The following is a 14,563-nucleotide window of genomic DNA, read 5'->3' as shown; positions in this document are numbered from 1 at the left end:
AAACCCGGGTTTTTCGAAAAAAAAGTGGATGGGTAGAAGAGAAAATTTTTTTTTCCCCTTACCGCTTTACCCTATAACATCTAATATTTTGACTGTTAAGCGTTAATAGACTTTAATAATACAAAGTAACGCTCCAGACCTATTCTTTGTACAGCTAAAAGCACACAACCTGACATCGGAGTCAAGGGGTGGGTGGGTGGGTGGGTACATAACCCTGGTGTAATCCAGCCCACAAAAACTGCATACTGCGTACCAAAGTGCTTCCAGTAAAAGGTAGATGCTGTACCCCGTTTGAGTCATGTCGTTTCCCCTAGAGAACGTTACATGGTGTCCCCCCGCTTGATCAATCAACGACCCTGCAGACCAATCCATTGCAATAAGTAACAAGGATGGATGCCAGGAGGGACGGGGGTGAGTCTCGGGATGGAGCCAAGCGCCGAGGCGTATCGATTGGGCCGCAAGCGAACCAGATCCTGCAGCGTCTGTATGAGCCAAATCTAGGACCTGGCTCTGCTACAGATGCCCGAGATCTTCTGTCTCCAACGAAGCGTGCTGTCCCGACTAAAAGCAATGCTGTTCTAAAGCCTAAATTCCAGAGCCGAATGAAGAAGAACGCGAGCGTAGTGACCTTCCTGAACGATATACCGTCACGAGCTCAAGCTGGAGTGCTGCCACCTTCAATCTCTGCGTCGGGTAGCCCTTCTCTATCAACGTCTGCCAGTATGATGAATTTACCACCTGGAGTAATGCATCTTAGTCTCCATAAGGCATCTGAGAGGATCAGAAACCTTCAAGATAAGTCTCATATCTGCAGCACGACAATGACCCGGACTCCGACACTAGCCGGTGAGGGGAACCAGAAGGGAGGAGATTCAGGTCCATACGCGTGTCTCTCGCCTGCGTCAAAGGCTGCGCAGCGTAAAGCGCTCGCAACGCAGTCGTCATTTACAGCATCTCTCAATCTGGATCCCAAATATCTGAAGGAATTCAAATCTGGCAACTTTTTGTATCTTCGCAAAAAGAAAAACACCAATCTCATCATGTACGCACTTGAAGTCGTGGAGCACTTTGAAGTGGATCGCTCGAACTACTTCACGATGAGTCTGGAAGGCGTGACGCACTTTACTACGGAACATTCCGAATTCTGGACGCTGGACAAGTGGGAGACGGAGCATTCTCGTTTTATGAAGATGCTGGCGATCCCCTTCTTCCAGAAGTATAAAATGTGGAAGAACTTCAACATGTGGAAGACTTCGGTGCGTACATTCAAAATGCGCAACGCCAAGAAGGCTCTAAACGAGAGGCTCTTCCTCCTAGCGCCCAGCCTTCAGTCCACGTTGCTAGCTCTGCGTTCTCTCTGTCTGGACGTCACGAGACTGGACCTGATCCATTTCAGCAACCGACAAACGTATTCACTGCGCGATTTCGACTTGGAGCAGCAGAAAACGCGCGCTCAGGTCACTTACCAACTCGCGGGTTTCTCGGCCAAGTCGTCGGTGTCCAAGAAGACTTTGAACCCAAAATGGGACGAACGACGTCATCGACAGCTTCTTAGTGGCCAACAAGATCGCCGCCGACCACAAAATGACCTTCATGGAGCGAGCGGCGTTACGGAAGCAATGCCGCACACTCACGAGTTTCCTGCGTCTGGTAGATTTTCTAACCATCGACGCAACTATCCAACTCACCGTTCGGTCCTTCCAGCAACTTTACGCCATTCTCGCAGCTGGGAAAGCGCAACTCACTGGAACGCCAGCACCTCCAGCACCGGTGACTCAGACGAACGGTAAAAATCCAGGAAAATCCGGTCAGGCGAGTGCAGCTCCGCCATTCACTGCTATCTTCGCGGTATCTGTGGAGATGGATTCTGCCACTTCAGCTCTAAACGCCACACCGAACCACGACGCGTGGAACGGAGCCCTCCAACGAGCTCTGAAAGAAGCTTTGCGTATGGTGGAGACGCCAGCGCGTCATCTAGGACACGAATCGCTGGCTCCGTACACTACCGCGAGTGCTGAAGACGAAGGCAAAGACGTGTGGTCGGTGGAGCAACTTAACGTGGCGTTGATACTTAACGAAGACGCCAAGTTCAGTTTGCTGACGAACGACATTTTCGTGGCGCTGGACGAGGCGTTCGAGGCTGTTGAGGAATACATGGACGTGTTCAGCCCCTTCCACCAGATTTACGCCGAGAACGAAGGCCAGGTGACGCATCTCATGGAGACGTACGCGACTGCTCCCTTGGATTTTTTCTCGGAATCCGTCGAGAAGTACAGATCCCAAAGTCAGTCGTTCACTGAGATTCCGGACGCTGCGACTGTCGGGATCTTCCGAGTGGATTCTTCCGAGTTTAAGAGTCGACTGCTTCCGAATCCTGAGAAGTGTATCCTTGGAATCCGAACTCTGATCCCGAAACTGATGAAGAAAACCAGCACCGAATTACTCGAGACGTTGAACGATTTGTCGCCCGTCGCGTTCTCCACGCCGTCCACACCTGATGCGTTCGTGAATAAAGTGGTGCATATGTCTAAAGTCAGTACCTTGCTCCCAGATTTAAAAAGTAGATACCGTCGCGTCTACGAGATTGGCGTTCTGATGGACAATTACGACTGGCGTGTCCCGGATGATATCAAAGAGGATATTATCCTCATGAAGGAAGGCGTGTTGAGTCTGGAGGGCACGGTGACTCGCTTCGAAGGGGAAATTGACTCCGAGACAGCGCGCTTCTCTCAGATTATTCTGGATAGTATCTCGCCGTTGAACCGGAATGCGCAGATGTTACTAGAAAAACTGGATCATCCGAAGCTATCAACGATCAAAACGCCGATGAATGAGGCGCTGTCGTTCCTCCAAGCGCAGGAAGATTCGCTCAACCAAATTGTGGAAGAATCCAAAATGCTGGCCATGTTCCAAACGCAATTGAAGCAAAGCGTGAGTGAGTTTAGCGAAATCAACGAAGTGGCGGCACATTTCGAGCTCAAAATGAAGCTCTGGAGTGGCCTGGACACGTGGCAGAAGCTCGCAGTCTCGTACTCAGACACAATCTTCGACGATATCGACGTAGCGGCCATCAGTAAACAGGTGCAGATGTACGTAAAGGTGGCGTATCAAGCGCAGAAGCAGCTGCCAGGCAACGAAGCTGCGGATTTATTGCAGCGAGAAGTGGAGAAATTCAAGCTCGTCCTCCCCGTGGTGACCGATTTACGCTCGTCGTCGCTAAAAGACCGACACTGGGATCAAATCCACGCTGCTTTGGGGTTCCAGATGAAAGGAGAGAGTAGTATGACGTTGGGTGGGCTAATCAAGCGAAACGTGATGAAACATGGCGAGACTATCAGCGCTGTGGCTGTATCTGCCCAACAAGAAGCGGTGCTCGAAGAAATGCTCAAGAAAGTCACGGATGCGTGGGCTACGACCGAGTTTGAGGTCAAGCCGTACAAAGAATCCAAGGATGTGTTCGTGCTGGGCAGTGTGGAGGAGGTCACTGCGAAGTTGGATGACTCGATCGTGACGATCAGTACCATTATGGGCTCTCGCTTTATCGGTGCGATTCAGGAGGAAGTGGAAGGCTGGAGGAAGAAGCTCGTTACTCTACAGGAGACACTGGACGAGTGGCTGCTGGTGCAGAAGAACTGGATGTATCTGGAGAATATCTTCTCGGCTCCAGATATTCAGAGACAGTTACCGGATGCCTCAAAGATTTTCAGTCACGTGGACGCGTCGTGGAAGACAATTATGCGTCGTACAAATGAGAATCCACACGTGTTGGCGTCGGGAACGTTCCCTGGGATCAAAGAAACCTTGCAGCAGCACAATGCGCATTTGGATAAAATCCAGAAAAACCTCGAGGATTATCTCGAGACGAAGCGGATGGCATTTCCTAGATTTTACTTTTTATCCAACGACGAATTGTTGGAAATCCTCGCGCAGTCTAAAAATCCACAAGCCGTGCAGCCACATCTGCGCAAATGCTTCGAGAATCTAGTCAAACTGGATTTTGGAGATATCCCCGGTAGTGTGGACATGCTCGCCATGTATTCGTCCGAGAACGAGCGAGTTCCGCTCGGTAAAAACTTGAAAGCGCGAGGAAACGTCGAGGACTGGCTCAAGGCACTGGAAGTGAGTATGAAGCAGTCCATCTACAAGCTAATGAAGGCTGGATTACTCGACTACGACTCAAAGCAGCGCTCGGTGTGGGTCTGCGATCATCCTGGACAAGTTGTGGCTACGGTGGCTCAGATGACGTGGGCGAGAAGCACTGAAGAAGCGCTTAAGAGTGAAAATCCAGTGCAGGAGATGCACGCGTGGTACAAACGCAATCTGTACGAGCTGAACGAGCTTATCGTGAAAATCCGCGGAGATCTCAGCTCTCTGGAGCGCAAAGTGATCGTGGCGTTGGTGACGACTGACGTGCATGCGCGCGACATTGTGGAGAGTTTGTGGACCGAGAAAGTGGACTCGGTGGGGAATTTTATCTGGCAGCAGCAGCTTCGGTACTATTGGGACGCCCAGGCGGACGATGTGCTTATCCGACATTCGGATTCTGTTATCCAGTATGGGTACGAGTATATGGGCGCTACGTCTCGTTTAGTGATCACACCGCTTACGGATCGCTGCTGGATGACGCTCACGGGGGCGTACGGGATGAAGCTGGGCGCTGCTCCTGCTGGACCTGCAGGGACCGGGAAAACCGAGAGTAGTAAAGACCTGGCCAAAGCGATGGCCATCCAGTGTGTCGTGTTTAACTGCAGTGACCAGATCGACTATAAAATGATGGGGAAGCTGTTCCGAGGCCTCGCTCAGGCCGGGAACTGGACGTGTCTGGACGAGTTTAACCGCATTGACATCGAAGTGTTATCCGTGGTGGCACAGCAACTGCTTATCCTGCGTGAAGGTCGTATACAGGGTAAGGAGCACATTAACTTCATGGGCATCGAGATCTTACTTAAGGATCACCACGTTATCGTGACGATGAATCCTGGTTATGCTGGTCGCACCGAGCTTCCGGATAACCTTAAGGTGTGTTTCCGACCCGTATCCATGATGGTACCGGATTACGCGCTTATCGCGGAAATTATGCTGTTTGCGGAGGGGTTCGGCGACGCTCGTACGCTGTCTCGTAAGATGTGTAAGCTGTATATCCTCTGCAGTGAGCAGCTCTCTCAGCAGCCTCACTACGACTACGGGCTTCGAGCTGTCAAGTCCGTGCTGGTGATGGCCGGGTCCCTTAAACGTGCTAATCCTGACTTAAACGAGGACGTCACGCTTATTCGCGCTCTCCGAGACAGCAACATCCCCAAGTTCCTAGCAGACGATCTGCCGCTCTTCCACGCTATCGTGCTCGACTTGTTCCCAGGCACCGACATCCCTCCGAACGACTACGGAGAGCTGCAAGCCTCTCTCGAAGAGGAAATTTCACAAGCAGGATTACAAAAAGTGTCCACGTACGTCACCAAAGTCATTCAACTGTTTGATATCTTCAACGTCCGCTTCGGAGGGACACTGGTGGGTCCAACGGGGGCGGGGAAGACCTCGTGCTACCGAACACTGCAGTCCACTATGACGTCTCTGCGTGCTAAAGGGTCCAAGAATCCAGTCTACCAGACGGTCCACGCTCGAGTGCTCAACCCCAAGTGTATCTCCATGGGGGAATTGTACGGAGAGTTCAACGAAGCGACTCAGGAGTGGCACGACGGCTTGGCTTCTACGATCATGCGTGAAGCTGTGGCGGACGAGTCCTCGGACGTCAAGTGGACGGTGTTTGACGGACCTATCGACGCCCTGTGGATCGAGAACATGAACACGGTTCTGGACGACAACATGACGCTGTGTCTCGCCAATGGAGAGCGCATTAAGCTCAAGAACGAGATGAAAATGCTGTTCGAGGTCATGGATCTGGCGGTGGCGTCTCCTGCGACGGTGAGTCGGATTGGTGTGGTCTACATGACTGCCGCGGATCTCGGCTGGATGCCGTTCGTCCAGACGTGGATGGAGAGGGAATTGCCGTCAGATTTCCCGTCTGAAGGGCTCAAGCGACTCGAGTTGCTTATCACAAATTACGTGGACAAATGTATCCAATTTGTGCGTAGAAAGAGCTTTGAGCTGGTCCCGACGGTGGATATGAACTTGGCAACGAGTTTGTGTCGCTTGTTTGCGTCTCTCTTCAGTCCTGAGAATGGCGTGAGGTATTTAGAAATGAAGAGCGACGAGATGCTCGAGCTGCTGGACAAAGTGTTCGCGTTCTCTCTCTTCTGGTCTGTGGGGGCGACGATGACGATGGACACGCACGAACAGTTCGACAGCTTCGCGCGCGAGTTGATGACCGAGGCCAAGCTCAATATCCCGAATGCTGGGCTGGTATTTGACTACTTTGTGGACATTGAGCAGACCAAATTCCGCGCGTGGAGTGAAGTGGTCCCAAAATTTGTGTACAATGCCCAAATTCCGTACTTCAAGATGACCGTCGCGACGCCAGACTCGGTTCGCTTCACCTTTTTGTTGCGCACTTTAACTGCAGCCAAGCGCCCAGCATACGTCACGGGCGTCACAGGCACAGGCAAGACGGTAATTGTCCAGGATTTACTGCAAGAGCTGACGTCAGGCCCCCTGATCTCAACTGGAGATAACGCAGAAAATGGCGAAAATTCCTTCGCCCCAGCGTCAAATTTCATGACAATTTTCATCAATTTCTCGGCGCAAACGTCGTCGCTAGTGACGCAGATGACGATCGAGAATAAACTCGAAAAGAAGCGTAAAAATCTACTGGGGCCCGTAGCGGGGAAGCGTATGATCATCTTCGTAGACGACGTCAACCTACCAGCCGTCGAGGAGTACGGCGCCCAAGCCCCAATCGAATTATTGCGTCAATTTCTGGATTTCGGTGGATTTTACGACCGCGATAAATTATTCTGGAAAGACATTGCAGACACCATGTTACTGGCAGCTGCGGCGCCCGCTGGAGGTGGGAGATCGCACTGCACCCCTCGCTTCGTACGCCACTTCCACGTCTTGAGCATGTATCCGGCAGGTGAGACGTCTTTGAAGCTCATTTTTGCATCAATTCTTGGAGGTTTTCTGGAGAAATTCGCTCCATCTGTAAAGGCCATGAAAGACGGGATAATCTCCAGTGTTATTGAGATCTACAACCGCGTGGCACTCGAGTTATTACCCACGCCGAATAAATTCCACTACACATTTAACCTGCGCGACGTGTCGAAAGTTTCCCAGGGAATTCTCATGATCACGCCGTCCAAATGTCCCGATGCAGACTCGATGAACCGCTTGTGGGTGCACGAGGCCTCCCGCGTGTTCCAAGACCGCCTTATTAACGCCAGTGACCAAGTGTGGTTCGAAGAGCTCGTGTGCGCTTTACTGCAGCGTTTTTTCAACTGTAGCTGGTCACGAGAGACGCTCTTCCACGCTCCGTGTCCTCTGACTTTCGGCGATTTCTTCAAACCGGGGACGCCCACGCCCCTGTACGAACACTGCAACGATGTGGCCAAAGTGACCAAGATCATGGACGATTTCCTGGAGAATTACAACGTTTCTTTCGCCAATAAAATGAACCTCGTGTTCTTCCGAGACGCCATCGCGCATTTATCAAGATTGGTGCGGATTCTACGCCAACCTCGAGGCAACGCGATGCTCATTGGCGTCGGTGGGAGCGGGAAACAATCGCTCGCTCGTCTCGGCGCGTTCATGGTGGAAGCCAAGTGCGTTCAGATCGAGATCACGCGCGGATACGGCACCAACGAGTTCCACGAAGACCTCAAGAAACTCATGATCAGTGCCGGCGTGGGGGGCCAGTCCACAGTCTTTCTATTCACTGACAGTCAGATTGTCGAAGAGAGTTTCTTGGAAGACATCAACAATGTTTTAAACAGCGGAGAAGTGCCCAATCTCTTCCCTCAGGACGAAATGGACCGCATTATCGCCGACATGCGACCTATAGTTAAAGCCATAGAGATCCCCGAGACTCGAGACAATTGCGTTGCCACATTTATCGAGCGAGTGCGCAATTATCTGCACATTGTCTTGGCCATGTCGCCAGTGGGCTCAGCTCTTCGCGTGCGCTGTCGAGCCTTCCCGTCGCTCATCAATTGCTGTACGATCGACTGGTACATGAACTGGCCGCGCGAAGCTCTGCAGTCGGTGGCTGATCGACTGCTCGCCGGCGTGTCCTTGCCCTCGGAGGACGTGCGTACAGCGCTCGTCGACATGTGCTCCATCGTCCACACAACGTCCAACGACTTCGGCGACGAGTTCCTGTCGCAACTGCAGCGATACGTGTACACTACGCCCAAAAGTTACCTCGATCTCATCGGACTATACTTGAAAATGTTACAGGAGAAACGTGCCGTGTTGCAGACGACCAAGAGCCGCATGGAAGTGGGCGTCAACAAGCTCGAGGAGACCAACAGCATCGTGGACTCGTTAAAGTCCGAATTGATCGAGTTGCAGCCCATTCTGGCCAAAAAAGCCGTCGAAGCCGAGGAATTACTCAAGCGCGTGTCAGTGGACCAGAAGGGCCGCAGCAGTCGTACGTGAACGTGTCTCGCAGGACGAGGCTACAGTCACCAAGCAGGCCGAAGAAGTGGCAGTCGTCCAGGCTGACGCGCAGAAAGATCTGGATGTGGCGATGCCGGCTCTTAACAACTCGATCAAAGCTCTGGATAGTCTATCCAAGAACGACATTACAGAGGTGAAGTCCTTCGCGAAGCCTCCGGAGGCTGTCGAGACGGTCATGAACGCGGTGTGTCTGCTGTTCAACGAGAAGCAAAGCTGGGACTCCGCCAAGAAAATCCTCAGCGACGTGACGTTTCTGGATAAACTCAAGAACTTTGACAAGGATAATATCCCCGCGGCGACCTTGAAGAAACTCAGTAAGGCTGTGTCGGAGCCGGGTATGGCCGTGGAGGTGGTGGCCAAAGTGTCCAAGGCGGCGACGTCGCTGTGTATGTGGGTGCACGCCATGGACGTGTACTCGAAAGTGGCCAAGGAAGTGGGTCCGAAAAAGGAAAATCTGGAACGGATGAACCAGAAATTAGCCGAAGCTAACGCGATTCTGAGCCAAAAACAGGACGAACTGCGCGTCGTCAACGAGAATGTGGCGATGCTGGAGAAGCAGTGCAAAGACACTCTGGACGAGAAGGATAAGCTCGCAAACGACGCGGCGGTGACCGAAAAGCGCCTCGTCCGTGCTGAGAAACTCATTTCCGGACTGTCAGTTGAAGGAGCTCGTTGGAAAGAGAGTGTGGCGTCCTTGTCGGAGTCGATTTTGGCGCTTATTGGGGATACGTTCCTAGCTGCGGCCTGTATTTCCTACTACGGGCCTTTTACGGGGGGCTTTCGGCAGCGGATTGTGGACCAGTGGGTCTCTCAGACTCAGGAACTTCATATCCCGTGCTCGTCAGGTTACAGTCTTTCAACTACACTCGGTAGCCCAGTGGAGGTGCGTGAATGGCAGCTGAACGGGCTCCCCACAGACTCCACGTCAACCGATAACGCCATCTTAGTGACTCGAGGCGAGCGGTGGCCGCTGATGATCGATCCACAGGGTCAAGCGAACAAGTGGATTAAGAAAACCCTATTTCCAAATCTAGAAACGACTAAAATGACCAACGCCAACTTGTTGCGGTCATTGGAGACTTGTATCCGGAACGGTAAGGCCTTGTTGATTGAAGATATTGACGAGACGCTGGAGCCGTCGCTAGAGCCAATCTTACAGAAAGCCATCTACAAACAAGGCGGACGGGTGTTGATCCGTCTGGGCGATTCAGATGTGGACTACGATCCCAATTTTAAGCTGTTTCTGACTACGAAACTTCCGAATCCGCATTACCTTCCGGAAGTTTATATCAAGGTGACCGTCATTAACTTCACAGTGACCATGGATGGGCTGGAAGACCAGCTTCTAGGCGACGTGGTGCGTCATGAACGTCCAGATATTGAAGAGAAGAAGAACCGGCTGGTTGTGACGATGGCACAGGATAAGAAACAGCTTAAGGAAATCGAAGACCGTATCCTGAAACAACTCTCCGAGTCTTCAGGAAACGTTCTAGATGATCAAGACCTCATCGACACGCTGCAGTCATCCAACGTCACGTCTCGTATCATTAAGGAGCGTGTTCTAGAATCTGAAAGCACAGAGATCGAGATCAACCGCGCAAGAGAAGAATACCGCTGCGTGGCTACACGAGGGTCGATTATCTACTTTGTGGTCGCCAATCTCGCGCTAATCGACCCCATGTACCAGTACTCGCTGCCGTTCTTCCAGCGTTTATTCAACATCTGCTTCGACGAGGCTCCCAAGGCCGACACGTTGCAGAAGCGGCTGACAAACCTCATCGACTTCCAGACTCGATACATCTACGTGAATATCTGTCGAGGGCTCTTCGAAGTGCACAAAGTGCTCTTCTCGATGCTCATCTGCTGTAAAATCCTGCTGCATTCCGGTAAGATATCGGCGCGTGAGTGGAGTTTGTATCTCCGTGGGGCCCCACCAGGTGCCGATCGCTCGACCCAGCAGCCAAACCCGCAGCCGTCGCACATCACTGAGGCTCAATGGGACTTGATCTCGGAACTGGAGACCGTCGTAACTGGATATATCGAGACTACAGAAGGCGAGAGGACGGAGGTCCAGGCCTTCCAAGGACTCGGTACGTCCTTGACCAATGTCTGGCCACGTTGGCTAGCTTGGCTCGACGATCCGAAATTCCTGTCAAACCCGAATTCTTGTCCCGGAAACTTCGGATCAGTACTAAACGCGTTCCAGAAAGTGTTGCTACTGCGAGGATTAGCCGAGGAGAAAGTGCCTCAGTCGGTGCTTAACATGATTTCGGCCGAGATGGGGGCGGAGTTTGGTCGCAACGCTTCGACGACGATGGAGGAGATCTACAACGACACAGACCGTAAGACTCCGTGCATCTTCGTGCTCTCAGCGGGTGCTGATCCGACGGGGATGCTGCTTCGATTCGCCAAGGAAATGTCGTTCATCGAGCGTCTGCATCTCATTTCTCTGGGCCAAGGACAAGGCCCACGAGCCGAGAAACTCATCGAGAGCAGCCAAGGTTCGGGCGACTGGGTGCTGCTGCAGAACTGCCATTTGGCCAAGTCCTGGATGCCCAAACTGGAGAAACTGGTGGAAGATATGGGCCAGCGGACGGACGAGCAGTGCCAAGCCACGTTCCGTCTCTTCCTGACCAGTTTCCCGGCCGCGTATTTCCCCGTGACAGTGCTGCAAAACGGCATCAAACTCACGAACGAGCCGCCCAAAGGAATCCGCGCGAACCTGCTCCGATCGTTCAACACGTTGCTGTCCGACGAAGTGCTCGAGAGCTTCCGCTATCTCGGCAGCTTTGACTCTGGCGAGGCGAAAGAGCACGTGTGGAAGTCGCTGCTTTGTGCACTCACCTTCTTCCACGCGATCGTCCAGGAGCGACGCAAGTTCGGAGCTCTGGGCTGGAATATCAAGTACGAGTTCAACGATACCGACTTGGAGACGTCACTGGCGAGTCTTCGGAAGTTCTTGGAGGAACAACCGATCATTCCCTGGGACGCTTTGCGGTATGTCACGGGCCAGATCAACTACGGAGGACGCGTGACGGACGACTGGGACCGCCGCTGTCTTACGAGTATACTCAGTAACTTTTACACCCCCGACGTGCTGGCTTCGGGCCACGCGTACTCGACGTCGGGTCTGTATCACGTGCCCAAAGAGCTCTCGCACTCGAGTGTTCAGTCGTATCTCAGCGCTCTACCAGCTTTCGACAATCCCGAACTCTTCGGGATGCACGAGAACGCCAACGTCACATACGAACGCAACGAAAGCGCCAACATGATGCAGTTGATCTTGAGTCTCGAGCCGCGAGACGGAGGCGGCGGCGGCGGCAAGTCGAACGATCAGCGAGTTCTAGATCTGGCCCTCTCTATTCAAGAACACCTCCCAGCCGACCTCAACGTGAAAGAGGCTGGACCCACGACGTTCAAGACTCGAGACGTGGCTGGGACTGTCGTCATGGACTCGTTGGCCACCGTCTTGGGCCAAGAAGTCATCAAGTTCAACACACTGCTGCGACGTATGCGCTCGTCCTTGAGAGACATCCAGAAGGCCATCAACGGCCTCATCGTCATGTCCTCAGAGCTGGATAACATGTACACTGCCTTCTTGAACGGCAAGGTCCCGCAGCTCTGGTCTTCCGTCGGCTTTGCGTCCTTGAAGCCTCTCGCGTCGTGGGTCCGCGACTTACTCGACCGCGTCTCGTTCTTCCGCCAATGGCTACTCCATGGCGAACCGGTTGTGTTCCAGCTTAACGTCTTCTTCTTCCCGCAAGGATTCATGACTGGCACCTTGCAGAACTTCGCTCGAAAGTATCAGACTGCCATCGACTCGTTGGCCTTCACCTTCACCGTCCTGGACGTCGAGAACGCGCAGCAACTCACTCAGAGCCCCACCGACGGCATTTACGTTGACGGACTCTGGTTACAAGGAGCCAAGTGGTCTCCGTCGCGTCGTCTCCTTGAAGACGCCAAGCCTGGAGAAATGTTCTCTGCCATGTCCATCGTCCACTTCCTTCCTGCTACTTCAGCGGTGGCAAGTTCCCCCACACTAAGTCCAGGTGTCATGATGTACCCATGTCCAGTGTACAAGACGTCGGTGAGGCAAGGAACGCTGTCGACCACTGGCATCTCCACCAACTACGTCATAGCAGTGCAGCTTCCCAGTGATAAGCCACCCAACTACTGGGTCATGATGGGCGCGGCCTTCTTGCTTAACCTGGATAACTAAAATGCAGGATAAAAAACAGCATAAAACACGTTAACGGCCGAAGCCGACGTCATGTAAAAAAAAACATTTGCATTATGTTGTCGCTTTCTCTTGTCGTTAACCTGGGAGTCCCAACTTTGCCGGACGCCCTGTACACAAGGCCACACCCACACCTCGCCACCTCCATCTTTGTCGCGCCTTATCCTGCATTTTTTATCCGTGCTACACTACTACTTGGTCCTCTCCAACAAAAAACAAGGCGATAAAAGTCCGTGCATTGCTCTAATACGAGTCCATGGAGATGGTGGATGCTCGAGAGGACGCGGGCATGAACATGCTGTCGCGCATACTGGGGGTCAGAGTCGAGATGCTCTCTCTCGAGCCCACGCTGTACGACCGCTTGCTCTTGCGCTTGTACACGCACGTGTCCTTATCTATCCGGATACCCCACTGGAACTCGTCGGCCTTGGTCACCACGTCCAGGAACTCGTTGAGTTTGGCAATACGGTCGATGATGAGCTGGTCCGAGAAGAAACCCGTGAGGCTCTGAGTCTGCAGCTCTGGGATATCGTGCTCACTGTTGGGATTCTTTGCCTTCAGAGTTGCTGCCAGGTTCCTGTAGTTGCCATTGCAAAAAAAAACAGTTTTCATGTTAGTGGCAAATCAATTATCAAAAACATACACTTTCTGACAATGATATATAAACTTACAAGAAGGTGCTGTATCGATGCCACAACACCAGCGTGCCTCGGATGTCTGTCTCAATCTGCAGCTTGTACTCGACGTACTGTCGGCCCTGTTTGGTCTTAATTCGACTGCAATCAATACAGCATACATGAATCGTCAATCACAGCGGCAACACTCCACTCAATAAAACGCACACGTGTCGTACCTGTCCACCACCTTGGCCGAGAGCAGCGAGATCTCGCGCATCTGGTCGATCTTGGACTGGTACGAGTCGAGTGTCTGTCGCAGCTGCACATGTTCGCGACGGAGGTCCACGCTGGCGTTCTGCAGTGCCATATTGAGGATGGAGGCGCGCAGTTTCTCGTTCTCCTCTTCAAGATGGCGTTTCTTCGCCGCCGCCTCGGCCAGTTGGGACTCGTACTGGCGTGCGGTCTCCTCCGCCTTGGCCACCTTGTCGGCGGCGTCCGACAACACGCGCTCTGTTCGCGTGCCCATGTCTGTATGTTACTGTGGAATAAAATGGAGGGGGCTGGCGTCGAGTTGCCACGACAAGTACGCAAAAGAGTGAGAATCGTTTTTGTTCCCGCAACAGAGAGAAGAGAGAGAGGGAAGGAAGCGCCACTTACCGAGTATTCGTGCCTAACTCGATAGCAGCGGAGGCGTTTATCTGGAGCGACAGGGCGGGGAGACTTTCGCCGCCGATTGAGAAAACTGGTTTCTGCTTCTCGTTTGGTTGGAGATTATCCCGTCCTTCTGACACCGAACAACTCGGCGACGGCGCAAATGCGGCAGCTGGCAACAACGGGAGGGTTTGTTTTGTTGCCGCTCGACGTTCAGTTTCGCTCTGTAAGAACCTCACGCTTATTGGTCGAGAGAAGTCTGCCCACTTATGCACAGAGACGGTCCGAATTGAGCTAATTCACAGCGATTTGCTCTAAAAACAAGTTCGTTTCGGTAATTTACAGTTGTAAAAGAAGGGTGTTCGACGCGCGGCAGAGATTACAACATGCAGACTCCTCACCGCCGCGACTTCATTGCATTCGTAATGCGAGCAATGACAAGTAGAATGTGGCTCTAGCAAGTCTTTCACTGCATTAAAGCTTTCAGTGT

General features: G+C 52.6%; 2 protein-coding genes across 2 annotated transcripts; one reads left to right on the top strand and one right to left on the bottom strand.

Annotated features, from left to right (window-relative positions):
- Positions 1–389: 389 nt before the first annotated feature.
- Positions 390–12,787, top strand: PITG_01326 (dynein heavy chain; the record flags this gene model as incomplete). Its single annotated transcript, XM_002907952.1, has 3 exons — positions 390–1,489; positions 1,548–8,514; positions 8,561–12,787. 3 exons carry the CDS (start codon positions 390–392, stop codon positions 12,785–12,787), a joined length of 12,294 nt encoding a protein of 4,097 aa, XP_002907998.1.
- Positions 12,788–13,048: 261 nt separating this feature from the next.
- PITG_01325 (myosin-like protein) lies at positions 13,049–14,150 on the bottom strand (the record flags this gene model as incomplete). Its single annotated transcript, XM_002907951.1, has 4 exons — positions 13,049–13,382; positions 13,477–13,581; positions 13,659–13,982; positions 14,080–14,150. The coding sequence occupies 3 exons, from the start codon at positions 13,946–13,948 to the stop codon at positions 13,049–13,051; spliced, it is 729 nt and encodes a 242-aa protein (XP_002907997.1).
- Positions 14,151–14,563: the final 413 nt, after the last annotated feature.

The sequence above is a fragment of the Phytophthora infestans genome, genomic scaffold (genome assembly GCF_000142945.1).
Source record: "Phytophthora infestans T30-4 supercont1.2 genomic scaffold, whole genome shotgun sequence".
Taxonomy (NCBI): domain Eukaryota; phylum Oomycota; class Peronosporomycetes; order Peronosporales; family Peronosporaceae; genus Phytophthora; species Phytophthora infestans.
The sequence above is the reverse complement of the archived record's forward strand: the minus strand, read 5'-3'. Positions and strand labels throughout refer to the sequence as shown.